Source organism: Eimeria necatrix, genomic scaffold, assembly GCF_000499385.1.
Source record: "Eimeria necatrix Houghton genomic scaffold, Enh_scaff45, whole genome shotgun sequence".
NCBI lineage: Eukaryota > Apicomplexa > Conoidasida > Eucoccidiorida > Eimeriidae > Eimeria > Eimeria necatrix.
In genome coordinates this window covers 45021-70751 of record NW_013654809.1, presented here as the reverse complement: position 1 = coordinate 70751, position 25731 = coordinate 45021, and the positions used below count along the sequence as shown (strand labels likewise).

General features: G+C 49.1%; 6 protein-coding genes across 6 annotated transcripts; 2 read left to right on the top strand and 4 right to left on the bottom strand.

Annotated features, from left to right (window-relative positions):
- Window positions 1-3602: 3602 nt before the first annotated feature.
- Window positions 3603-4848, top strand: ENH_00055870 (glyceraldehyde-3-phosphate dehydrogenase, putative; the record flags this gene model as incomplete). Its single annotated transcript, XM_013583838.1, has 2 exons — window positions 3603-3683; window positions 3910-4848. 2 exons carry the CDS (start codon window positions 3603-3605, stop codon window positions 4846-4848), a joined length of 1020 nt encoding a protein of 339 aa, XP_013439292.1.
- Window positions 4849-5675: 827 nt separating this feature from the next.
- Window positions 5676-7025, bottom strand: ENH_00055860 (hypothetical protein, conserved; the record flags this gene model as incomplete). The annotated part of the gene is made up of 1 exon (XM_013583837.1): window positions 5676-7025. The coding sequence occupies one exon, from the start codon at window positions 7023-7025 to the stop codon at window positions 5676-5678; it is 1350 nt and encodes a 449-aa protein (XP_013439291.1).
- A 3504-nt stretch (window positions 7026-10529) lies between these two features.
- On the bottom strand, window positions 10530-10829 carry ENH_00055850 (hypothetical protein, conserved; the record flags this gene model as incomplete). Its single annotated transcript, XM_013583836.1, has 2 exons — window positions 10530-10576; window positions 10715-10829. 2 exons carry the CDS (start codon window positions 10827-10829, stop codon window positions 10530-10532), a joined length of 162 nt encoding a protein of 53 aa, XP_013439290.1.
- Window positions 10830-12279: 1450 nt separating this feature from the next.
- On the bottom strand, window positions 12280-12750 carry ENH_00055840 (hypothetical protein, conserved; the record flags this gene model as incomplete). The annotated part of the gene is made up of 1 exon (XM_013583835.1): window positions 12280-12750. One exon carries the CDS (start codon window positions 12748-12750, stop codon window positions 12280-12282), a length of 471 nt encoding a protein of 156 aa, XP_013439289.1.
- A 168-nt stretch (window positions 12751-12918) lies between these two features.
- Window positions 12919-16269, bottom strand: ENH_00055830 (hypothetical protein, conserved; the record flags this gene model as incomplete). The annotated part of the gene is made up of 11 exons (XM_013583834.1): window positions 12919-13046; window positions 13222-13389; window positions 13643-13786; window positions 13938-14021; window positions 14290-14386; window positions 14485-14632; window positions 15030-15184; window positions 15317-15412; window positions 15556-15677; window positions 15803-15901; window positions 16065-16269. The coding sequence occupies 11 exons, from the start codon at window positions 16267-16269 to the stop codon at window positions 12919-12921; spliced, it is 1446 nt and encodes a 481-aa protein (XP_013439288.1).
- Window positions 16270-24289: 8020 nt separating this feature from the next.
- On the top strand, window positions 24290-25714 carry ENH_00055820 (AGAP005082-PA, related, related; the record flags this gene model as incomplete). The annotated part of the gene is made up of 1 exon (XM_013583833.1): window positions 24290-25714. The coding sequence occupies one exon, from the start codon at window positions 24290-24292 to the stop codon at window positions 25712-25714; it is 1425 nt and encodes a 474-aa protein (XP_013439287.1).
- Window positions 25715-25731: the final 17 nt, after the last annotated feature.

Genomic DNA, 25731 nt, shown 5'->3' with positions numbered 1-25731 from the left:
CGGGGCTATACGCAGTTCTCATTTCTCACTATCTACTTTTTACTCTTGGTTCAGTAGCCATTTATACTTCCCCATTGAGAGGCGTACCATTCCTTCCATGAGTAATGTGAGGCAGAATTAATTGTTGGAAGTTTGCGGCCCGTGAGCTCACGCCGAGAGAGCACGGAAATTTAAGGTGACTCTGTGCAGCTAGTACTGGCAAACGATTACCTGGCCTCTGCTGCTATGACATCAGCATTAAACCGGCGAAAAGACCTCCAGAGGAGCCCTCCAGCATAGCTCAGGAGCTCTCGGAACGTGCGCGTGGCATTGAACGCAACCAGAGTGGGAAGATCTTATCTCGCCGTACGTAAGCTCTAGGCTGGGTCATGCGACGCTTTCTGCGTGAGCCGCGTCGTGTTTGGGGATAAGAGTCCCCTCTAGAGCGCCCCTGCTTGCGATACGTATCTGCAAAGACCAAATTGAATCCAGCAAAGACAACACAATGCGGATTAAAGAAAAACGAGTTCGTTGTCATTTAAAGAAGGGGGCTGATCTCCGCGCGGAGGCGTCTTCAACCAGTGGTACGGGGACGCCTGGCTTCTACCACATGTTGATCCGAGTCCAAGAGTCTAATAGTTGAATACCAGGGTGTGGCCTCATGAAAAATTGTCAAGATCAGTACATGTTCTGAGGCAGGGGCAATTGCGGGCTGCGCCTGCAAAGCATATCCCCAACAACAGCAGCTAGCAACGCTTTCTTGCGGGGACGCACCCGGCTAAAGCCCGAGGAGGTCGTCTTTGCACTAAGAGCACGCTCTGCACAGCTTCTCACGAGAGCATACCTCAAGAAGATTAAAGCTTCTATGGCATCTCGCTGTCGCCACCTCACTGCAGATCCCGAAACCCATGCGCATGTGCTCAACCACTGTCCTCACAGCCTTGACAGCAAAATCAAAGAGCGGCGCAACAAGGCCCTGGAGAGGATTACAACTGCACTCAAGTGCAGCGATGAATCGGGAGAAGACCTTGCAAATAGATAGCAGTCCAGAGGATATGGAGACCCTACTGAGGCCGGACATCATACTAAGGGATGAGAAGCCGAAGCGAATCACGATAGCTGATGTAGCTATTGTGTAGAAGGACTACCAGAAGTACTCGTTTGGCGCAGCTCGTCTCCACAAGGGAGAAAAGTACCAAAGCCTTACGACGTTCTACGAGGAACGTGGGTACAAAGTGTCAGTGCAAGCACTAGTATAGGGGTCCCTTGGGTGTACTGCACAGCAAAACAAAAGAGTACTTACACACGACCTGGAACTCAGTGAACGCACAGCGTGGTTTGTCCAGCGCGAAATTACTACTGACTGTATCTGCCAGAGCCATCGTATTTGGGGTTTCACATGGCAGATAATAGCACGAGGCGAGCAAGAGGAGAAGGCCGTTCTCGTGCCTCCACCTGAGTTGCATGAAACACCAATGAACTAATAGAACACCAAGACAGCATATACACACACTCGATAGTAAAATCATGGGCTTATATACAGACGCGTGAAGGTGGTTGGCCCGACACCCGGGCGTGCCGTAGCGGTTGGAGCTCCTTCACATCCCCCTTTTAAACCTTTTGGCTCGAGGTGGCAAAGTCCAACTCCGGAACCCAGCAAACAAGAATTCCTATACGCCGTTTTACTAGCATGTCCTCGAAGCCGCAGCGCACAGTTCAGATTCGGCGGCTCCCTTATGCCTCAGGGCACCACATGCGCTAAAGGCATCGCTTAAAAGCAGCGCAGATTTTTTGTATGCAGTGTTTGATCATTCATGTTCCGCATCTTGAGATCAGAGAGGTCAAGACTGACGGCATAATTGCGATTATTTGCGATCATGGCTCTTCGGGTAACGCCAGCCTTGCCCTGTGTTTGATGCTTAACTTTTTTCATGTAAAATACCTCCACGCACGTGAGATTTCACACTTGTTGCCTTCTCAACACTGCATCACAATTTATTCAGAACACCTAAGAGGGCCTGCACGGTACGAGTCTCAGCTCCGTTTGGCCTCACCTTCCCAATAACCGAAAAAGAGTGGGATCGTCCTTATTTTCCGTATTGCATACTTTTTCGAGGTGCATTAGGGGAAATCCTTTTACGCTAAGTTATTTCAGTTTTAATAGCCAAAGTTGTAAGGCAGCGCATAGGTCTCCGGTCATCTAGGCCAGTGATACATTTGGCAAGCGTGCTTTTGCTCGAATCTGCTTTAAGAGCGTCTCTTCTTGTTTATGAAAGAACTGCTTCTGTGTTGCTCCAATTCCAGGACAGGCAGACCCCAGCATCCTTACAGCGGAAGCATGCAACCACCGCCGAAATCATCACCCCGTGTGTGCAATCCGTTGCCGGCTGTTTGTCTTTACGCTACGTTGGGACAGTAAGCATTGCTGAACGGCTTAGGGGTCTACCTACAACACGTATACACATTTTTTATAGCTTCCTTTTTCTTATCCCCTTTGCGTCAATTCCTGCATAAATTAATATTTTAGCCTCCCCCTCAGTATATGCACGGGCTGTACGGGGTAGGAGCCTAACCATGCTTAGTGTGACACTCTATGCCCAGCATCTTAGGTCCGCTTTGCCCTACGGAACCCCTGAGATAACGCGTAGAGCACGACCTCTGTGACTCTGGGTTAGCTGCGTCTAACAAGTATGCTATTGCTTCAGTTTCTGATGGTTACGTTTAAAATTGTTCAAGCTTAAGGATCGAAGCAAACAATATCTGGGCACAGCAGTAATACAGCTCTGGAGCAGAGCTGGTTCATTAAACGGAGCTGAATTACTACAAGAACAAGAGAACGCCTTTGGCCTGGACGCGCAGTCGAGATTCCTTTCGGGATATTCAGCCGCATCCATCAAGTAAAAACGCCACTGCTTTAGAACAGCAACTAAGCAACTGCTTCGTCCTGAAGGCATGATACAGCCCGGAAATAACATCTACCATGAGGCCTCACAGGAAGTCCAACGCCGATTTGGGGACATATCGGTGCTTCAGGCATGGACTGCTTTAAAAGATGGAATGTGCTTTGGGAAGGCCTACAAGAATGCTACTATTACAGCAGATCGAAGTGATGACGGCGGAACATTGCGCTTCGCCGCCCAGTATGAGCGCCCCACACACGAGTCCTCCTAGCCTACAGCCATTAGACCTACTACTGCAAGCAATACAAACATAGAGGGGGACTAAATAATTCGACACGAGGGCGAAAAGCTGCAGCGTGCAGCCTGCAGTTCTCGCTGCACACAAATATATGTGATGCGGCGTGTTCGTACAGGTGTAACGTTGCCCTCCAAAACACGATTGACTGCTCTAGGCATTAAAAGTTATAGAAAGTACATGAAGATGTAGTAATGTAAAAATTTTATCCAATGGTTATTAACGATTGAGAACGCAAGCCGACAGTTGCTGGTGCTCCGTGCACGCCGCACCTCCCCCACGCGTCTCCTCTCGCGGGCACCCCCTTCTCCGGTGATGAGTAGCAGCAGCCGATATACGTGTGCAGTCACAACAAGGATTCCCCTGTCGAGCTGACTGAACTCTTGTTGTGTATCGTTTAATCCTTGCCATTATCCTACTATTCGAATATGGTGTGCCGCATGGGCATCAACGGCTTCGGCCGCATTGGGCGGTTGGTTTTCCGTGCCGCGATGGCCAACCCAAATGTGGTAAGACTTGGGACATAGTGCTGTTCGGTGTGTAGCTGCTGTCTTTTGTGGTGTTCTCGCTCCAGTGGACACCTAGTCACACAGCATGTTTATTTGGGTACACTGTACGTGCCTCGCGCTGTCCTACAGGAATTGCATGCGCAGAGTACTCGAACTACACGTGTCTCTCGTGTTTCCTATCCATCTTACAGGATTATTGTGATGTTGTCTGATTTCCTGGGCTCAGGAGGTCGTTGCTGTGAACGATCCTTTCATGGATGTCCAGTATATGGCTTACCAGCTCAAGTTCGACTCCGTCCACGGCAAGTATCCTGGAGAAGTGACAGTGAAGGACGGCAGTCTGGTTGTTGAGGGCAAGGTTATCCAGATCTTTTCCGAGAAGGACCCTGCGGCCATTCCTTGGGGAAAGGTCGGTGCGCACTACATCTGCGAGTCTACTGGAGTCTTCACGAACAAGGAGAAGGCGGGACTTCACGTCACCGGCGGTGCAAGGAAGGTTATTATCTCTGCGCCACCTAAGGATGACACTCCGATGTTTGTGATGGGTGTCAACCATGAAGAGTACACGTCGTCTCACCAGGTGGTATCCAACGCATCTTGCACAACCAACTGCTTGGCTCCCTTGGCAAAGGTTGTGCACGAGAAGTTCGGCATCGTTGAGGGCCTGATGACAACAGTGCACGCGATGACTGCAAACCAGCTGACTGTTGATGGGCCGTCCAAGGGTGGGAAGGACTGGAGGGCAGGACGCTGCGCTGGCAGCAACATTATCCCAGCCACCACCGGCGCGGCAAAGGCTGTGGGCAAAGTTATCCCCTCACTGAACGGCAAGCTTACTGGAATGGCTTTCCGCGTTCCTGTCGCTGATGTGTCAGTTGTTGATCTTACATGCAGACTGGCAAAGCCTGCAAAGTATGAGGACATTGTCGCTGCCATTCGCGCTGCTGCTGAGGGCCCACTGAAGGGTATTTTGGGCGTTACAGAGGATGAGGTCGTGTCCCAGGATTTCTGTGGCGACAAGCGCTCTTCCATTTTCGATGTTAAGGCCGGCATCCAGCTCAATGACAACTTCGTAAAGCTCGTTTCGTGGTATGACAACGAGTGGGGTTATTCCAACCGTCTGGTTGACCTTGCAGTGTACATGTCCCAGAAGGACGGCAACTGAATTTGCCGGTTCTGAATGGCACTCTGTGTGTTGCTGCGCGAAACCCTGGCAGCCGCCCACTAGTTGGGCTGGGCTGCCGCCCGCTGCGTGACCCTAACTTTACAGAGAACAATACTTTCAGTTACTCGAACGGGATCGTACCGCATGCAGTGCCCGCCAGGATGCATCGTGAGTAGCCGTGTAGTTTGTCCTGCTAGGGATGCTAGCTGTCCGGAGCAGTAGTGAGTGTTGCAACTTTTTGCCCTACGTTGATGGTACGTAAGACGATCAACTGGCAATGTGGCGGAGGTGCAGCGCGGTGTCGGAATTTCTGCTTCACTTAAGGAACCTTTGCTGCAGTCGGACTTGCACCCCACTGGGTTGGGTAATCAGGAGCCCTTCGGCCAGACGGGCTGACAGGACCACACTGTGGGCCTCTGCACATTTGCCAGGTTCGCCGCGAAACAAAGCAGGGCGACTCGCTGTGCACGCTACGGACCATGCACGCATCGGGCAATGCTTTTTGGCCGGAGTGCTCATGGTAGTAGTGGCAACCTTTCGTGTAGTGCTAGACACCCAACTGTAGTTACGAGCTTCCTCTAATGTGCAACACTTCGTTAACCGCTCTTCCACTGTAAATCGTAACGAGAGACCAGTTTAGCAAGCGAGTCCCGCAACGAGGAGAATAATGGTGGCGCAACAGCTGCAGTCTGTGGAACTGATGTCGGCTCCGCGCCAATCACGACACAAAAGTTCTGCCTTCAAGCTCCTCTGTGACGTGATTGGCATGTCCCCAGATCGGGGTCCAATACAACCTGGAGCACGACTTTCACTGCGCGCCAGCCTGCCTAGCTGTAGTCCAGCGTCTGCATTTCATCAAGCGCGGTGGGCCCTACAGCCTTATCCGGAGCATTCCACGGGAATGATTCTTCGTCAGCTGCGGTCTGTAAGTCTTCTCGTCGATCCTCACCTATTCCCACATCGAGGTGCTGCGTGGGTTCTGGGCTCAAGTCCTCTGCCATGAGAGAAAAATCTGCGTTTCCTTCATCTGCATCTACACTTTGCTGCACGTCATCTCCTGCACCAGAGTGCTGCGTAACGCTTTCTTCACTTGCATGCGCAACGTCACCGGAACTCAATGACGTTGTGTGGTTGTGGAATGCTGCAGCCAGGTCATTAAAGTAGGCCACTGCTGATACTGAGCGCGCCTCCGATGTCTCCATGTAAGCAGCTGCCCTGAAGAATGGCTTTGAACGTGCAAAGTCCAGTAGGGATTGTGGCTGGATTTTCCCTGACACCAGGTCCACAAGCCTTCCTGCTGTCTTACGTATAATTTCCAGTACTTGGAACAAATAACGTAGGGCTGAGTTGATGCGCGCACCAACTAGCGACCACAGCCTGAGGGCACCATGAGCGCCGTTTTTGGCGAAGAACGAGCAGGTGGATAAAAAGGGAAGCATTGCACCAATAGCCGCACTAGACACCTGCGACCCAAGCTGATATACTTCTCTGCAATCCATCACGCTCCCACTGAACTGCTGTACTGCACGAGCAACGCTTGCTCTTGTCGCGGACGGAGCAAACACAGCATCTAGCAAATCCCTGAGCGCAAGCACTTGTGCCGTTACGCGCTGCGCATATTCTCTCGCCTGAGTAACAAACGCATCCACTGGGAACCTTCCAGCGGAGCCATACTGCGAAGCTGGCAAACGCGCCGGGCTGAAACCCCCCTGCATCCCCTTCTGCATGCTTTCAGCTTCGCAGAAGGCCATAACGCTCTGGATAAATTTACTGAGCTCCGTCAGAGCACTCGTGAGATTCTCCACGGGCACAACAACCTCCACAGTCTCGCCTCCCCAGCCAGAACCAGCTGAGGAGCGTTGCAACACTGCGCCGACATGTTGCTGCAGCTCCTGTACAGCTCGTCCCGTGTTCGACACCTTCCATAAGCCAGATGATGCGCTTGCTGTGAGCGTGGAACTGCCCGTATGACCCTCTACTTGCCCATTCTGTGGCGGCTGCACCCGAGCACGCTGCTGAACGAGTCCCCCAGCTGGAACTGTCAGAGGAGTGTTACGGGCAGCCACTGGAGCCACGGGAGGCTGGGGCTGCAGCTGTGCAGATTGAGAAGCCGGCTGCCCTGGAGGAAGAGCTTGCCACCAAGCACCTTGCTGTAAATGCTGGCCTGAACGCACCATACAACACGCACAAAGAGCCCAAAACAAACAAGTCCACCTTACCTGAACCGCGCTTGCAAAACCTAGGGTTCAAATAGGACGAAGCAAGTTATACAAGGCATCTATTACGCAGCATGCACACTCTTGAAGTGCGAACCGGACCGTTCTGCTGGGTTGGAGTCCAACTAGGCCATGACTGCCCGGCGCTCTCAGCAGGGCAGAGGTGCAGAAGCGCCCAAGAAGCTACTGCCGCTGCTAGTTTCATTTCCCAATTCGAGAAAAGCTTCTGCAATGGGAAAAGAAGAGGTCTCCACCGGAAGAAGCAGCCTATCAGCTTCGCTGGTTGCGGCAGTTGGAAAAAACAACCCAGCCCATCACGGAATCGGAGTCAGACAGCAACCTGGCGTGAATCACTTGGAATAAACAGATCGAAATTGCTACAATCAGGGGCAAACGTGCTCTATAGCCTCCAAAAGTATTTTGTCTCAAAAATTGGGCTCTGCGCACCCATAGGGATCGAGTGTCGAACAAGCAAACCCCACAAGGCCCTCGCATTCAAGTTAGAGACCCTCTGAGACTGCTTTTCCCCTCATCCAGCCGAAAAATTTTATGCAGGCACTATTTGCAATAAAGCAAAAGCAACGCCAAGCTTGGGGAAGCAGTCGCGGAGGCAGCAGCAACGCACCATCTGCCATGGTGTGCTCCCCTCACCAGTGAGCCTGTGGGCGGCGCCCTCATGTCAACCGAACAGTAGAGCAGGATTCGCCTGTTTAACTGCTCAACAACTTTGATTGTTAAAGCATTGTTTGCAGTGCAATTGAGGAAAGAAGCAGGGGATTTGCCGCCGTGGCGGAATACAAACACAACAATACTCCTCCACCGGTCCGATGTAAAGCGATGTGAAGATTTGCAGCAACTGCCCCAGCATACATATCCTACTGCCAGACTGTAGTTTGTTTCGATAGGCAGCAATGTGATCCTGACACTATTTGCCGTTTTGGAATTAAAATAGGCCGCAAGTGCGCTGATGTTCTGGAGGAGCCTTCCTAGTAGTACACAGAAGTAGATAGTAGGCAACGCTTGACTCAATTGTTTGATAGCTTGCTGCTCATTTATCTGTAGTACGCTGAAAACACGAACTCTTGTTGTGGCCCTCTTGTAGAGCTAGTGAATCTCTGCCTCGCAGGAGCACTAAAGGAGTTCCAGTGGATCGCGCTATCCTCATCTACATTCTCGCAAAAATCGTTTTGCCCGTGCGGACTACAGTATTTTCTCACTCTTCTTCTTTGCAGGATGCTATCCCTTAGCCCTAGCCTCTAAATACTGGGGAGTAGAGCCTGCAATGCAAATGCTACGGTTACGTGCATTTTAGCAACTCCACTCTTGGCATCGAAGGGAAGGGATGCCAGCATTGCGATGCACTGTACCTACTGCAGCTACCTACCGCTTTCCGGGCTGTTGTCTTGTTAGCTGCAGGTAGCCGATGTCACTTTCGGCACGCGGATGTAGCAGGAAATTTTATTGTGAAAGTACATCAAATATGCTAGGAGTGCTGGTGCTTCTGTTCACAGCTTTCTTCAAGCAGCTGTCTTTACGCCAGTCGCCTCTGCTTGTGGTCTTTGCGTACGCTGAATCGGCTGCTGCAGTTGTTTTACCGTGAGCACCGTCATTTGCAGAGGAGGGAAACCAGTAACAAGTTGAAGCCCCAAGGGCGGCACTTTTCTTCAAAGGAAACTGGAGGCCTAAAAAGTCATTTCTCGTGAGCGGTTTGTTCGACATCATATTTTTAATGAGGAATCCACCTCCAGGAGAGACTCAGGACGAATTCGAATATTCCTAGCAGTATGCAGTGGACGTCTCATTGTGCATGTAGAGGGCACTCGGTGCTGCATCCACTACTGGCATAACTATCCAATCTGCGGTTTCCAGTGGCTCGTAACAAACTGGGCAAGTATGGACATGGCTCCGAAGCTGTTTGTATATATATTCCTGAGCAGACAAAGCTCGTTCATGTTAGAATGGAATTACTGGGGGCTGGCCTGCTTAATTGCTGCGAGGAAAGCAGGCGCTGAACCCGTTTTTCTAAGAGGAACCTTTCACATGTCTCTACTTACATTTACTGGAAAGTGGCAAAAGGGGCACACGGCGCAGTGATCGCCTAACAGAAGAAGCCCCGAGGCTCCACAAAGAGGTGCAAAACTCTGCAAACAGTTCATATTGCGTCAGGAAAAGCGTTTGGTAGAACCTTTATTCGTGCTATATAAAGCTTCATGCGGGTGGTTCTGTAGTAGTTTGGTGAAGCAGAAAACGTGTCATTCCCTTCAACGAACCTTGCAAGTGGAGCACTGTACTGCATCCTCGTTAATATCAGCGTTGCACTTCAGGCAGGGCGTAGAACGCTTTCGTGTGGAGTCCGGTTGTTTTAGCCTTAGAATGCGCTCGACCGCTCTACGGTGGCAACCTGGTATTTGGGACTTAACTTCTGGGCGAAGTAATGATGCACCTGCCACGGAAGAAGCTGAGGCAGGAAAGCCTGCAGCAGCCCCGGTGAGCAGAGTTGAAGTCAGGATCGACGCCGCCTGGTTTCCGAAACTGTCACACAAAATGCAAGGATGACACAGCCACAAAGTCGCAAGGAATGGAAGCAAAGGGTGAAATCATGAATGAAAGCAGGACAGCACACTCTGGCTGTCGCATGCTGTAAGCCTGTCCGGTTATGCAGAAGAACTGGCCAAGTTTCGTAACAGAACGACGCAGGCTGTCAGCCTGTGGAAAGAACAGGGTCTCTCCGTTTCGGTGTATATTCCCCTGTGTTGTTGGTAATTCGCAGGTGAAGCAAGTACAGTTGGTCCGCAAAAAAGGGGCACTGAAGGTGACTGAGCTTGTCAACCAGCTGGCAACAAACAAACCAAAATAGAGGCAAAGTGCCGCAGAGCCGATATGAGAGTTCAATTCCATTTGTGCCAGCCAACGGATGCCGGAAATAGCCAAATATGCAAAGCAGTGCTCCGAAACTTACTCTGTAATATATGCCGAAACCCTCATGAGTAGCAGTGCAGCGCCGTACTGATCCCCCTGCTTCAATAGGCCAGGAACTAGCAAAAGTGAATGAAGAAGTGCGAACTGGTGAAGAACGCAGAAGTACGCTTGCTGCTGCTTCAATTTTGGACAGGCCTGTTTACCAACAAAAATATTCGATGCAATACTTGAAAAAAAGCCTCCGTTGGCTTTCCTGAGAATCTGTAATGCTTCAAAGAGGCTTGCATGAGCTGCTCGAAAAAGTCCTTGCATCTGCTGATGCCGACCTAGGGCCAAAGAGCTGTGTGCCACCTCGCACGGCTCGCCCACAAGGAGAGCTAGCCTATTGAATAGCGTATGATGAGCAATGAGGAAGGCTTTCAAGTGTAAAGAAGAATATTTCTCACTTTGGCACCATTAATTTAACTCAAGCTCGCAGCGCTTTATATTTTGAGTGCTTCAAGAACGTGTTTTCTTGCGGTGAACGCGGCAAGGTAACATTGAAGCTCACCGCCGGAGTGAGTCGAGTCTTCCAATAGAACTTTCCTTGTCCTCTGAAGATGGAAATGATAACCGTAGCACAGTCGAAAGCACTCAAACACGCAGAAGGAGGACGTGAGCATTCGGCCACAAATGAAAAGGAAAAACCCAGGAATTCTAAATATTAAGGGATGGACATATGAAGACCTTACTAGAAAGCTCTGCTTTCAGTCTCTCCAGGAGCTGTGAGTCTCCAGTCTTGGCAACAAGTTCCACAGCTTGTGGCCAAGCTACTTCCCCAGCCTGAATGCTCGCCGTGACGAACATGTGCGCACAATTGTTTCCTTCTATAGTAGTTACAGAGAAAGCCAGCACTTCCAAAATAGCCGTCAAAAAATGAGGCGCACTACATGCCTACGTGATCCCATACAAAGCACCTGAATGTACAACTCAAGAGCTTCCTGGGGTCGTTGAGCTAAGGCTCTGTGCCAAGCTGCTTGACTGAACAGTCCATGGCGCTCCAACAAAACAGATGCCCGCAAGTGCAGATCGACTGCCCCCGTTTCGCCGAGAGCCTATGTCATACGAAACTAGCACATAGTAGACCACTTTTAAAGCCAAGACTTCACATAAGTGTGAAGGTCCACCCGCCTACTTGATGCTGCCCTTCGCAGTGCCCTCCAAGAACTGAGCTAAAAGCGGGCAAGAACCAAAATGTCCCGTGGCACTGTACATGCTCCTGGTCTGGTAAGAACATGACGTACATGTGCCAAGGCAGAGATATGCTGGCTCTCTTCAGCAAGGGCTATTGCAGCTTCCACATTTCCGCTAACACAAAGCATTTCCACAGCCCCTTGAAAGTCAGCGCGTACCCTGCATATGCAACGATTAAATGATAGGCATTAGGAAGGCATCAAAATAATCGTCGATAGCTGAAACAAAGTTGCTGTTCTTTGGGGAAGCAGGCAAATGCTTATATTGTGCATTTGCCTGCGGAAGGATCAGCAGAACGACCCTTTGACTTTGGCCTTCATCGTCGTATTCTGGCTAGGTCCATTAACTTTGTTAAGCAGCCACAAGACCCAATTTCGAGGTCATCTGCTTGGAAGCAAATAAGACGAAAGCAGATTGTCAAGCATTAAGGCCTGCAAAGGAAATAATTTCGCGGACCGGCAGCAATCTGCGAGGGCTGCAGCTGCTTCTTGGTCGCGAACTCTGCGAACAAGTGTTTTCGCTTCTTCCCATCGGCCAAGACGGAGACCCTGCTCGCAGAGCCATGCGCAAAATAAGAGGGCAGGATATCACAATGAATATGCTGAAGGATCAGCAGAACGACCCTTTGACTTTGGCCTTCATCTTCGTATTCTGGCTAGGTCCATGCCTCACACGAAATCCACTTTGGCAGAACACTAACCACGGCGGCTCTTGGCCAAATTCCTTGCTTACCAGTATTCTCACCATACTTTTAAATTCACCTGCCCTGGCGTATGCACGAAGCGCCTCAAGCGGCTCCTGCTGCTCGACGGCAATGGCATATGATTCTAAAAGCCTGCCAGGTGTGCTAATAGACCCCAGAAGGGGTAAAGCTAGGTCAAGCTCGCCGATCTGCAGGAACACGCAAGCAGGGCCACGAGCAGAACGAGTCTATCACAAATAACTTTTGTACCAATAAGAAATTCGGGGAAGAAAAAAGTCACAGATAGGAGAAAGCAGAAGTGAGCTGGAGCTTCGACTTGGGTCGATAGTGGTGGGGCAGACAAGGGATGTGATCATGTGTCTACTGAGCAACAGCAATTTGTGGTCTAACCTCAATATAGATTGAAGCTGCACGTTCAGGATCCCCTGCTCTGCTAAGCAAAGCAGCTGCGTGCCGGTGCTGCTGAATGCTCAGCAGAGATTCAGCGCACTGACGGTAAACGATAGGGCTGTCGAGGTCTACAGCAAGCTGCAAACCCTTCTGAAGTTCTCCCGCCTTAAAAGCGCAGCGGGCCATGCCACGGAGACATTCTAACAATAGGAGATGCTTCTCTTTTCCTAGACGTGAGAGTTCTTCCGGAGGCTCTAGTTGAGAGAGAGCAGTTTTACATAATAAATGGACAGCATGGACACCGCTTAGGGTGCCCTCGTTTCCGTTTTCAACCTGATCATAGCTTGCCTTGTCAGTTTTCAACTGTAGCGCTATGTTATCTGCTGCAGCTGAGAAAGAAGCTAGAGCCGTGGAAAATGCCTGTTTTCTTTCACAGCTCATGCCGTGGAACTGAAACAATTGTGGCACACTCCTTGGCTTGAGAACCTGGACAGAAGCGGAAGTAAATCACGTGCATAAATATTGAAGTACGTGGTGATGCAATGTAAAGACACTCAGGGGCGAACATTTAAGCTTTGCTAATGGAAAAGTGATATCTGTTTGGTGGCATTAGCCGACTTTTGCGAGGTCAATAGCAGTATGCCACTCTTCCAGCTGGCATGCGATGTCTAATGCAGCTTCTGGGTCTGAGCTGCACATCAGCAACTCCACTGCCTCCCGCCAGTTGTGGTGAAGTGCTGTATGCAATGCCCACATTCAAACCTTATCGCACCGAAACTGCTTCAAAAAGCCAAAATCGTGCTTACGTGACAGTGAACCGTATAGACCCAGTAGTCACAAATTCTGTGCATCACAAGCATAGTTGTAAAGCTCCTCCGAAGTTAGGAAGAGGGAAGGCATAGAGCGACGCACCTTTCATGTGAGCTCCTAAAGCAACATCCTCTTCGACTTCTTCAAGTGTGCAGAGCCAAGGTACTAGATCACATCGTTTAGCAGCTTTAAATGACCGGCAGGCCACATTTATGTCAAGTCTGTCAAGGGCATGCCAGCCAACAGCTTCGAAGCAATCCCGTGCCGTCGCTGCACAATGGCAAATGTACAGAAGCTCAAAGTGCCTTTAAGGAGCTAAGAAGCCACTACAAAAATTCTTAGTGGCTCTCGTAACGGCCAAATCTTTAGGTTGCGGGTTAAAACTTTTGCTGGTCTACACTGCGCAGTGTGCAGGCCGCAAAACGCTGGAGAGGCTCATTAACCAATGCTCCAGGGAATGTTTGTAACTCTTGAAAAAGTACGCAGTGTGATGGCCTATCCACAGTGAGAACTCCGTCTCTACCTGACAGGTTACCGACGGGGCTAACGCCAAGCATGCCTTCTAGGGCCTGCAGAGCTTCTCCATCTCTTCCCAAGGCGAGCAGTTGCAAAACATAGCGGATTGTGAGGCTGCTGGGCTCTGCAGAGTTATTTAGTGACGTATGGTCTGCGCAGAACACTCACCGGTGCAACATCAGTTTGGCTAAGAGTCGAAAATTGTCTCCGTGAATTTTACGGTATTGTGTAGTATTACTTGTGGAGCAGCTGGGATGCGTAACGTATCACTCTATAGCGATTACATTTCTCCAATAGCGTACAGTGCGGTGTCTGGTGCAGGCAAGAGAGGCAGTCCAAACACAATGATGTGAGATTACCGGAGGTCGAAATACTCAAAAGCACACCTGAGAATTCAATCACCACACAATGAAAGAACTCGCCAAGCCAGAAGGTGGACGCTATGCAAACGCTCCCAGTCTAAGGGGCTGCAAATGAAGTGAAACGCTTTGCATACTTTGGGCGTCCGTAATTCTGGGCATGCACTCTGCCAGTTGTTGGATTACACTTCCCCACGGCTTCTCAGCTGACGTAATTATACGGAAATGTCAGCAATATCTAAACGCTGATTACACTCCTTGTGCTCAAATCAGTGTTCCCTTTTCCTCATCTTACCATTAATTAACGCAATCGGAAAGAGTAGGTCTTCTAGGTCAATGCAGCACAGTCCAACTTCCACTGCGTGTGACCCTTGGAGTTGCAGCACAGGCACCTGCTCACCCACTTAGCCACACAACACGACTGTGTTTTCGAGTCTCGGTACGAATGATTCGTGCAAAGTGGAAAGCAGGCCCATGTCCTTATATGCACCTGGAAAGCTTGCTCCTCAGAAAACGAAGCTTTAGAACAACAGATAAAAGGCACAGCTTGGTGTAGCGAGGTAACAATGACAAGGACATCACTATGTTTGCCATCCCAGAACACGTCGCGCGCTTCTCCTCCGAGGGAAAGGCCCAAGCTGAGGAAATACATGCCCGGAAATGAAGCATTTCCACGGAAACGACAGCGGGCGCGAGCAAGATATTGCTGTAAAGTGTCTAGAGGGGACTGCTGGCCTGTCGCGCTATGGAACCACTAATATTCCGTGCACGCATTGAGCTGTGTGAAAGTGGCTAGAGACGCGTCGGAGCACTTCATTCTTTCGGCACGTGCTGCTTTTTGCTTGCCAGGAAGAAGTCGAAGTCCCAGGGGAGTATACAAGAACTTGTCCATTGCAGTCGAGTACAGCCAGGCGAGTGGCATCGCAATTGGCACTTAAAGCTACTATTGGAGCGGTGTGACAGAAGCCATCAAATGGAAGCCCGCTGTTTATCATGTAAAGACAAACATTTCCAGCAGTGTCAGTAAGCGCGCACCACCAACTTGCAGAGGCCACTGCAGCAACTTGGCCTTCTCGCAGCATTTCTGCTGCAAGTGTGGCTTCCTTCATTTTCGCTGAAGAATTTCTGCGGTGGAGTGGCCGCAGAGAATTTATTTGGGCCCCATTTGGTTCCAAAGGCATTATTGCTGTCTAGAAAAATCGCAATGAGACACCAAGAATGTTATATGCCCGCAAAGTTAAAATCACGTTTCTTCAGGCAGAACGGAAGCTTTCAGAGTTATGGAGAGTACTTAGTTGTGCAAAAGGGCACTCAAGTCCTACCTGCCCTTCGAAAACTATCACGGCATACTCAAGCCCGAATCCTATGAGCTGAACTGGAGAGGGAAGACACAAAGTGCCGAGAAGCGCCACCCCTCCCTGTCTCATCCACAAAGAAAAAGGCGCATTCCAGTATGTGGAATGCTCCTGTCTGTAGTTCTAGTTACATGCGTGGTGTTACGGAGAATAAATCCATCGAGTCAGCTGCCCTTCACCAAGGCAGCTTCAGTAGTGATGCGTACTTGCGATTTACGAGTATAAATGATCAGCTCCCTGCCACAAGCTGCTGCACAGTGCCTTGGACCTAGGAATACTTTGTCAGGTTCATTGGAAAGGCTGAAAACGGCTTCTTCGCCGCTGGGCTCTGTGGGAAATAGGCAGCCAGAAATCATGCAATGAGCTTCATAACATGCGTGCGCTGTGCTATAACACGGAGCGGAACGCATGCGCAGCAATAACACTGAGCAAATATCGTGGTCTTCTACATACCGCAGAGGACAAGAGTATTGAGAGAGCGGCTCATTAAAACTGATCCTTTGCAGGCGCTGAAGAGCAGGCGTCGTGGCCACGCAAATGTAACAACAGACCCTGAGAAGAGGAAGGTTGACCTTGAGCGGTTCAGTAGTGCACTGCCTCCAATAATTCTAATGAAACCTACGCTTGAATTCGTCTTTTTACCCCAAAGCGTAATAACAGAGTAATTGTCCCACGTCAATTCTATGCTCGTTCCCTTTGTTGAATGATTCCCCACCATCACGCAGTGCGACGGTGAGGAACTCATCGCAGGGGCTCCAAGCTAATGCCGCAATTGGCTCATCTCTGGGATGCGGTCGAAGTTCAACAATGCGCTCGTTTACTGATGAATTCCAAGGAAAAGCCAGCAATAGGATGCGCCCTCCATCTGACAAAAACGCCAGTACGGGGCAAAATGGCAACAGCCGTCTCCCTCTTCCCATCATGGAAGATGAAAACCAACGACATACGGGCAAGCTGAATCAAAACCAGGCAATAACTGATGCCTAAAAGCAAAACAACAAAATTAAAAAACCATACATGCCACCGCTAGACTCTTTCCCGATGGAGAGAGAGATGCCCCCTGAAATGAAGCTGGTGGAATGCTTGGCAGCTCTTGAAGCGTTTCAACCTTTCCAGCTGGCCAATGAATCTTCAGAAGACGCATGCTTCCAAGACACAAGAAAGCTGCTAGAACGTCATGCTCTAGCCAGATGAGCTCGCACTCTCCTCCAACTGCATAATGTATCTCTTGTGTGAGACAGCGCAAAGCATAATGTATCTCTTGTATGAGACAGCGAAATACAACAGCTACTGTTGATGAAGAAAAGAAGCAGCGCCTCCCCTAGGATGCAGCTCATTCGGTGCAGGATAATCTAATGTATCCTACGCAACTGTTTAGGCTAACAAGGAGTGCCATCGCGTACCTAAAGGTGATGAATTATTATCGGGGTGAAGCAGCAAAATTCGTTCCGCCGTGGTTGCAAGGGCCGCCTGCTGCATTGCTACAGCCATCGACATTACGTTCCCATTTAGCATAACATGCCGAAGTACAGTACCTACACAAGCAATCAAAAAACCAAGAGATAACTCATGTTAACCATTTGGCTGTTTGAAGGGCAACTCTTGAATAATCGAACTGCTAGAGCTCGTCGCTGGAACAAGTAGGGAGCGGCAGCTATCTGCCATGCTCGGGAGGACAAGCCAACTCGCTTATTACGCTATTCACTGAGTTGCGTTGCTTTCGTTAGTAAACAATATAGTTGAACGATGCCCACGCCCAGGAACTCCCAGGTGCTTCACCCTTGCAGTCGAGAACAGCTGCGGTTATGTCGTCGCTGGTTGTTAGAAGCCGTTTATCGTCGATCCATGCAATGCGCCGAATACATTTACTGTGCACGTGAATTATACTATCCTTCTTTGAGGTGGACGTTACCACGTCATGCAGAACAACATCTCCCTTTGCCGTTCCTAGAGCCAGCATGCCTTTTACTTTTCCCCAGGAAAAGCATGCCACATCTTTGTGAGGTATCTCTGTAAGCAGTTGACTGCCACTGCCAATCTGCCAGATCCACGCCTCTGCAACTCACAACGCTGTGGCTTATGCACGCAAAATGCAACTGCCGAGCGTGCCTGTAGTGTCTCAGACAAGCGAGTAGCCCTATTTCGGCATGAACCTAACAGCCATGAATTTTCCCTATGCGTGTGAATTGAAAGTACTTCAGTGCTCTAGGATAAAATCAGCTTCACCACTTCCCCTTACTTGCTGCAGACTCGAAATCGCACAAAATGGCTAAGTAGTCCCCACAAACACTCCACTCAAGATGTGTCAGGGCTGCTCCTAAGGGGAGAGACACACTCTGAGCCTGTTGCAACGCAGACGAACAAGGAAGTGAGGGTCCGTCTCCATAACCGGAAATTTCAACTCGCCTCTAAATATTTGAACCGCTTGCACGTAACATTCTTAAGCACCGCAGACTTCGGCATTTTATAGGCTTCTGGGAGCTTTGCCATCCTTTTACTGGCTGCACTTGCTGCAACATGCATTGCAAAACCATTTCAAGCTACCTATTTGACTACAAAATTGTTGCTTGCCTCATTTCCCGTTTCTCCGAAGATAGTAGCAACATTGCTTCCTGTCCAACCAAGAACAAACTGTTGGGAATGTTTCGAAGGTAAAGGGTGCGACACAGGTCTCCACGCGATTATCCCCACTGTCGCCAGTGGCGGCTGCGCTTGAAATTTTGCCGCTTTCCACATGGCAGTCCACTAACCTTTGTGGCCTGTTACTGCACAATCGTTTTGAGAAGTGCGCTGCGTGGGTGGCACTGATTGTTCCTCAGTCCTTTTCTAGATCCATTAAGCATGTACTATATAATTTCCAATCTTTGCAGCACCATGTTTCTCTATATCTCTGACAATGTTGCTGTGCGGCAGGTCTCTCTACACGGAATTTTGCTGAGTGGAAGCGACCCAAAACGTCGGTCCCTCTAGAGTCTTGGAACGCCCGACGCCCGGGATCGTAACTTCCAGACTCAATATGAGAGCTTTCGAAGAAAATGAAGCTGAATTCCCCCAAGTGTGCTAGTCTGGCTGAGTGGTTCGTGTCTTCCCACGACTCTCTACGCAGTATTGATCATGCTGATCATGTTTCCCTCCTATATATCCAGATACCCATTCGACAGCTATGCAATTGCGCCGCTCTAGTACACTGCGGCCTAGCACTCTTACGTCGCGCAGTGCGGATGTGTAGACTCCTCTTCTTGTCCCTCATGAACTGTTCGTGGTGACTACGTATAACTAAGCTACTTGAACAGCATTTTGTTTCAGTGATCTCCGTTGAATTCCCTTTGCAAGATCCATTACCATGGCAGACCGTGGGGGACAAGAATTGGTAAGCCCGGCTGGTGCATCTGCGGCGTTCACCGCTTGGACTGTGTAGGGCAGTCTCCGAGACCCAAAACGAACCACAAGAAAAGCTGGAGCATACAAGATTGATTTTCAGCTATCATGGCGAGAAGAAATTCATAAAATCTTGCATCATATTCGTGGTGCGTCTTGAATGTTGATGAGAAGGCAAATCAAGCTGGCTTGGTGGGGTAGTGGCTTCCCTGCGGTGTGCGCACAGCAGTCCAGTAAGCACTACAACCATCGAGACCACTGGAACCACCTTCCTGGGACCTGCAAAACACCTGTTTTATTTATCTTTCACTTTTTTTGGAATGTTGTTGGAATAGAAACCACTTTCTATGCCTCGATGGGGGATTTGTTCGTTGCCGACATCTTCCATCAGCCACTCTTCGGGGTCACAATGTAGTAAGAAGCTCGCATAAAACAGTCATAATAACTGCATATACGTATATGTGCTAAGAAGGCATTGGAACTGAGTTTTTGCGACTTCTTGGACGTGCAGACAAGGGATCTCCGTGTAGCTTCGAATGACGCTGTCGCAGAACAGAGGAGCACGTGCGGCAAATGTGTAGAAAGAGTTGAGCCAAGAAAAAAGTACAAAGGCCATATTCCTCACTCCGGCCAAACACATTAGTGACTTGGCTTGAGATTATTGCGTGGTATACTGGCGTATACGGAAATTATTGACACGAAGTTCCTGTATCTCGAACACAAAGTAAGCTCGTGTACTGTGAATTTCGAATGGGTATGGCACAATGCAGACGTATGCTACCAGCTCACATAACTGTAGCGCTGTGCATCGCTTAGTGTAGGCTATGTGGCGAGAGTAATGGCCTGTCAAGCTTCTTGTTCGGCCGGCTTCACCGTGTTCATTTGAGCCGACTATTATCTAGTGGTGGGAGCGCATTGACTTACTTTGGGAAGCTTCACATCGTCTTCTTACCCACCCATGCGTTTAAATCTTCATGTTATCGTGCTGGCATTTCTTCATAAGGAAGATGACAATATACACTCCAAAGAATGAGACTTGAAGAGCGCTTCCTAGGAGCGAGAGAGATGTAAGCTTACCTTCCATCGTCTAGAGATGACGCCATCCATTTTACAGATGCCGGCGTTTACCTCTCACCTCTTTGAGGTATTACTTTTGACTTCTCACCTCGTTCATCCGTTGCCTTCTGCATCTTACGGTTCGCATGCCATCTGCTACCACTACGTTAATCATTACCATGTACATCTTCAGCATTTAGAAGTTGTGACATGCTGCTTACTTTTCAGCTTCTGAGAGTTACCTTTTGCCGTATGCTGGCGGTTGTTCAATCCTGAACAGTTATTTGCTTAAGCTTGCGCCTACAATCCTCTGCTTTCCTAAGCACATTCTGTAGGAACTTGATTTGTTTTATGAAAGTAATGCTTTTGCATTTGTGTCCACCCTTTTGTCCGTTCCCACTCATGTGCATCTTTAAAAAAATGGGTTGGAAACCGAATCAACCATGTGGTTAAACTAATCAATGCTAGTAATTATGGTAGATGCAGGGCACTCCACCATACGGTTCGAAGAAACGAAGCGTAGCTAGTTGCACATTTTCAGTTTGGTGTCATTGAATCTGCAGGTTAACTTACGGAATTTTAAGCACAACGGTACTTAATTTGATTTTGAATTACAGCTCAGTGGAGGTCTTCTACTCTTTCCTTCCTAGGAATGCTTTGAAGCAGAAAGGATTTGTGCTTTACTGTGATGTGCCTTGGCTCTATAAGATGCAAGAGCATCAATCTACTCTTGCATGCATAGTGCGTAGTTCGTAGTTTTTTCACTTCAGACAGTTGATGCCACCTTTGACAGTATTTGAAACCATTCGAGATGAAATTCTTCCGGTACATTTTGGTTTTGTACCTAATGTATGACGTCAATTCGGGCTAGTCATCACTTATTAGGTCGAGTTCTGCGCCCTCCGCGGGAAGCTTTGTCTCCATCTTTCTATATAGGTTAAATAGTCCGTGTGAAGTGCAGTCTTTAGGGATCCAGAAAAAGTCGTTCCCGAAATAGTGTACTTTTTGAAGTACAAGCATATTTTGTTCGTGTTCGCAGCACTATGTCTATGGCGACTATACAGCTACACAGGTGGGCTAACTACATAACATCCAGCTGATCCTCACATAGTGACTACGATGACAATGGACAAAGATCAGCTAGAAGCTGCTGGACAGTACAGCTCATCCTTAGTAGGTCGTCATACTATCGTATATTCACTGGCAGAAGCCAACAGCAAACAGAGTGCAGCCAGTGGCTGGAAGAAAGTGTCAACAAACTACGGCACCAGAGAAACGGGTTGGAGAGCTTGTATGAAAAGCTGAAAGTTTCCAGAGATGGTACACACCAGCCGGAATTTGAACATCGAGAAGCCAAGCGTATGAATTTGCCATTGGCTCTACAGCTAACTGATAGGGACTCCTCAGTGAGCGAAAGAACTCGTAGAAATCGTATCTTATTTGCCTTTTGGTTAACGTGATACTTTGCCTTCTTATCGAGCTTGTCTGCGGGTAACTGTGCTGCGCTTGTTGCTACCCCAGCCAGCAAAGCCCTCCTTGACTGAATTTAGTCGCATTGTTATCCGGGACACTTGACTCCAACAACACAGATTCGAAGGCAACTGGTTTTTTTGTGGCTGCCGAACGGTAACCTCATCTGCATCGCACATAGCTTCGGCGTGACAGTCAGTCCTAGTGCGCCTTGCAGTTCCAACGCATCCTCATGATGTGCGTACCAATACATGCACTCTTTATTTCCAGATTGCTTTTTCTATGATCCTGTGGGCTTCATGTCAAGCTGTAGTGCTGCGCAGAACAACACAGCGTTCGTAAACCGGTGGCCATAGACGTCACACCAGCTCCTTAACAGAGAACTCCCAGCGCCTGCTACCAGCAGGCTCCTGCACGTTCACCAGCGAAAGTCCTTTGAATAATGTAACGTGTCGAGCTATTGACGGTGTCAGAAACTAAGCTAGCCCCACGAAAAAATAATCCAAATGTTGATGGGTGAGTCGGTGTGGCACCTCCATGAGCTGAACAACTGCCCCTTAAGTCTCGCAAAGATGGTTTCCAATCTTGTTCAATTAATGCGTGGCACAAGGCACTTCTGAAGGAATAAATTTATGGAAAGGAAACAAGATTGGAAATCATCTCGTCTGGGAAGAGAGAGTTGGTGAGTTCTGAAGGAATAAACTTATGGAATTGAAACAACATTGGAAACCATCTAAGCAAGACTTAGCGGGCAGTTGTTCAGCTCATGACGGCGCCACACCGGCTCGTAGCTTGAATAGACTGTCTATACGCAAGCTCGCTCGAGCACAGTGAACTCACTTTTCGAACACTTTTTATTGTTTATTTATTGCGCACAATGCATGCCACACTGGCGAGCTAGGTACATACTTTCGAAGTAACTGCTGGGAGAAACAGCAAGAAACCGCCTACACTTTCATCCGAGTGCAAGCAGTCTATCTAATCAGTTTCAATCAGTTCATAGTGCGAAACAGGGTACTGTCGACTATTTTAGAGTTACAGAAACTCGCCCATTCCTCAACTTCGCCAGCATCCCCTGTTGGAGTTGGACCTAGAGAGTGCAGGTTATGCAACCTGAATTCGCTATCCACTTCATAGATGTCGCAAAACGTTCAGGCTGCATCCTTTTGTGGGGCATGTGAGTGCATGCTGAATGGGAATCGTTTAAATCGCTTAATAGCTCATATTAGTTATGCGATTCCTGGAGACGACTTCGCACCGTGCTGAACTCCCTTCTCGATAGATCGTGAAAAGCCATCTCTGAAGAAACCATTCGCCAACATTAGTAACGCTACGCAGGTGGACTGCCCACCATTACTGTTTCCCCATAGTTCCCATATTTACTGCTGGGAGCAAGCTTGCCCTGATTTATGAGACTTGCTAGACTAAATTTGTCCGGCTGGATGGCTCGGTATGGCGAGCGTTCTGTGACAAACACGTTGACAATCTTCTGGAGGGCTGTAGAGCCGGGCAAGTGCGGGCTATTTGACTGCGCACTGAGCTTGAGCCGATGCCCAATAGACTAAGCCAGAAAACAAATTAAACACCCATGGAAACACGACCTGCCGCGTACATGAAAAAAGTTGCAAAATTCTCACAAGCGCTCAGTGCACCGTGAGAGAAGCTGGACACTGTAATGGTTGAAACTATGGTCTCTTAAAACTCACGATTGTCTAGGTGTTACCATAGTGAGAGAAAACAAAAATAATAGTTGGAAAGGATTGCTAGAAGAAGAGGAAACGTCCGAATGGCAAATTTTAACATACAGCAGAGACGATGAGATAGTACATAGCTACACCTGAGGGGCTCAAGCTATCTAACAGCATGTGAAAAGGTGCAGACACCCTGAATACGAAATTAAGAAACATTTCGGGTTCCATTGGACAAGACACCGAGCTGAGGACTGTCTCATGCTTTATGCACGAGTGCATAGCCCTCCGAAGTTTGAGAACGGACGCCGCAAGCTGTTGTCCAGAATAGCCTTAGGCACGCGACAAACGTTCTCTGCAAATTGACTGTAATAGCAAGCAACAATCACACGGGTCGGAATATTATGCGTTCTAGCGCACAATGGTAAGCCACAGAAACAACAGTGGCAGAACAGCACTATCAGTGCCATTACGCCAATGGCATTCCACGCACTTGACTTCACTATGCCTGGTATTCCTGTGAAAGTCCCAGACTCTATTCATACGCTTATTTCGCATGAGGAAATCGACAGGAAAAGGTCGCCCCACGCAGGGAACTAGGGGCTGCCGCCGCCTCCATGCATGCACATATCAGTGGTGGGCCGTGGGGCAGGCTCGTTGTCTTCCACTTCGGTGTAGGGCCCCAAATTATGTAACTATCTAAGATGCCGCAGTGTTTTGAGTTACTCGCATAGTGCTAATATAGGTGCGAAAGAACAGCGCGTTGTAGATCGTAGCTCAGGGCGCGTGAGAATGCCGCTCGGCGTCTCATAGCTGCCCATAGAGTCTTGTACGCTTGCTTAGCACATCTTTGTTGTGTAGAAAAAATGTTGAATTCGTTTTTGCTACCATATATCAACACGGCACTTTCTGCTGTGTTTGAGGACCTGGAGCCTAACCAACTAAACACGTCAATCTTGAAGGGTAGCGTGGTCCTGCGGAACTTGAGAATTAAAGTAGATGCCTTGTCGGCATTTTCGCTACCGGTAGATGTTACATACGGGCACATAGGAAAGCTCGAGATCAAAGTATGGCTCATTCGAATTGTCGCAAGCCACAGTGGCCAGAAGGAGGTCAACCGATAGGGTCGACGTTTTGTGCTTTTCGATGCAGCGCGTATCCAAGTACTGCTTTCGTTGTTATCGGGTTGTTTTGCACGGTCCTAGTTTCGTTATTTTCTGGTTGTTTTGCACGGCACTAGGGAACCACCTAGTGTTGCGGAAGTCTCGTAATGTGTGTGTTGCTTCCTTCACAGCTCAATTTGTTACGCCTACTTTCAGCGCCCATACTTCTGTCTGCTGAGGATGTAATGGTAATAGGCACCACGCAGCCTCCATCAGCCTGGAGCGTCGAGAGGGAGCAAGCCCTGCGTGATCAACAGCGAAACCTTATCCTTTTGACGGACGAGTGCTTGACCTATGCGCGAGAGGAATCAGGTCTTCCCTCTCTACTCCAAAGAGCAACCTACGCAGTTATTCAAAGGATACGACTATCAGTGGCTAAGCTGGAAGTCAGACTCGAAGATACAGAAACAGCGTCGAAACAGCACTTTGCTTTTGGTTTACGCACGTCACGTTTGTACAACGTTCGGTGTGACTCCAAGTGGGAGGAGCAGCCCCAGCAGTCCAACAAGAATGGCGCATCCTGCAGCGGCGATGTAGCTTCTCCACTCGCCTCGCAAGATGCATCCCCTAAGAGCTGGTTTGGTTGGCTAAGAAAACTTCGCAATCATCAAGATATCAGGGGCAGTGATGAGAAGATACCTGAATGTTTCCACTTGAAAACCGTCATGGAGCAAGCTTGTCTTTACCTTGAGCCTATCAACGATGGACACGAACATGCGTCATGGGTACCATACCCAGCTGCATACAGGGCAGCGATCCTTCAAGATGTGGAAAAGGTGTTACTTGGGAATGACCCTTCCCTTAAACTAACTGAAGCTACGCTTTCGTCTCATTTGCGCAAGCCAGGCCAAAATGCAGGGCTCGGCATGGCTAGCGCTTTACCGCTTGCTGCCTTGAGCCAAGCCTTGCTCAGTAAAAGGCTGCGTGGTACTTCCATGTCTGAAAGACGCAAGCCCATACCAGAAGATACTGACGATGACCAACAGCTAACGAGCCTTCATACGGCAAGGCGTGAAGCAGCGCTCTCGAAAAGACGCTCGGCAGAAACAGCGCTGGGCTTTCAACACAGCTCACAAGAGGACTCCAGTGGTCGGCCTGCTGCGACTTCGGGAAAAGCAAAAGACACGAAGACACATTTGTCAAATGCAGAAGCGCGTCACGAGGACAATGAACATGGACTCTTGCGTTTTAGTGATCTGTACTGCCCGACAGAGTTGTGGAGGATTGCAAATCAGACAGGCCCACATCATCTGTACATCTTCAAGCCAAGCGAGGTAGAGCTCAGGGTGAGGTGCGTGCAGCGTCCTACAGCTCCTTCTCCGGAAACTGAAAGGACGTTCCCGCGTCCTTTCCCAGTTGCCTCTTATTCGAACTCAGGAGGTAATGAGACTGTTGGGAGCTCGCAGAACACACGAGAACCCCAAGGTAGAGCAGCACTTACGTTGGATTCGGATGAGGAGCCGCTCCCTGCTATAACAATCACTGTCCTATCAAGGAGGAGTCTCCTGCAGTTCACGCCGTTTCAGGTAGCATGTATTTTTCGTTGGGCCCACTATGCAATTATTTTGTACCAGGAATTCGTTTCTGGAGTTTATGCGGAATGCCTGTAAGTCACTCAGCGTTGAGT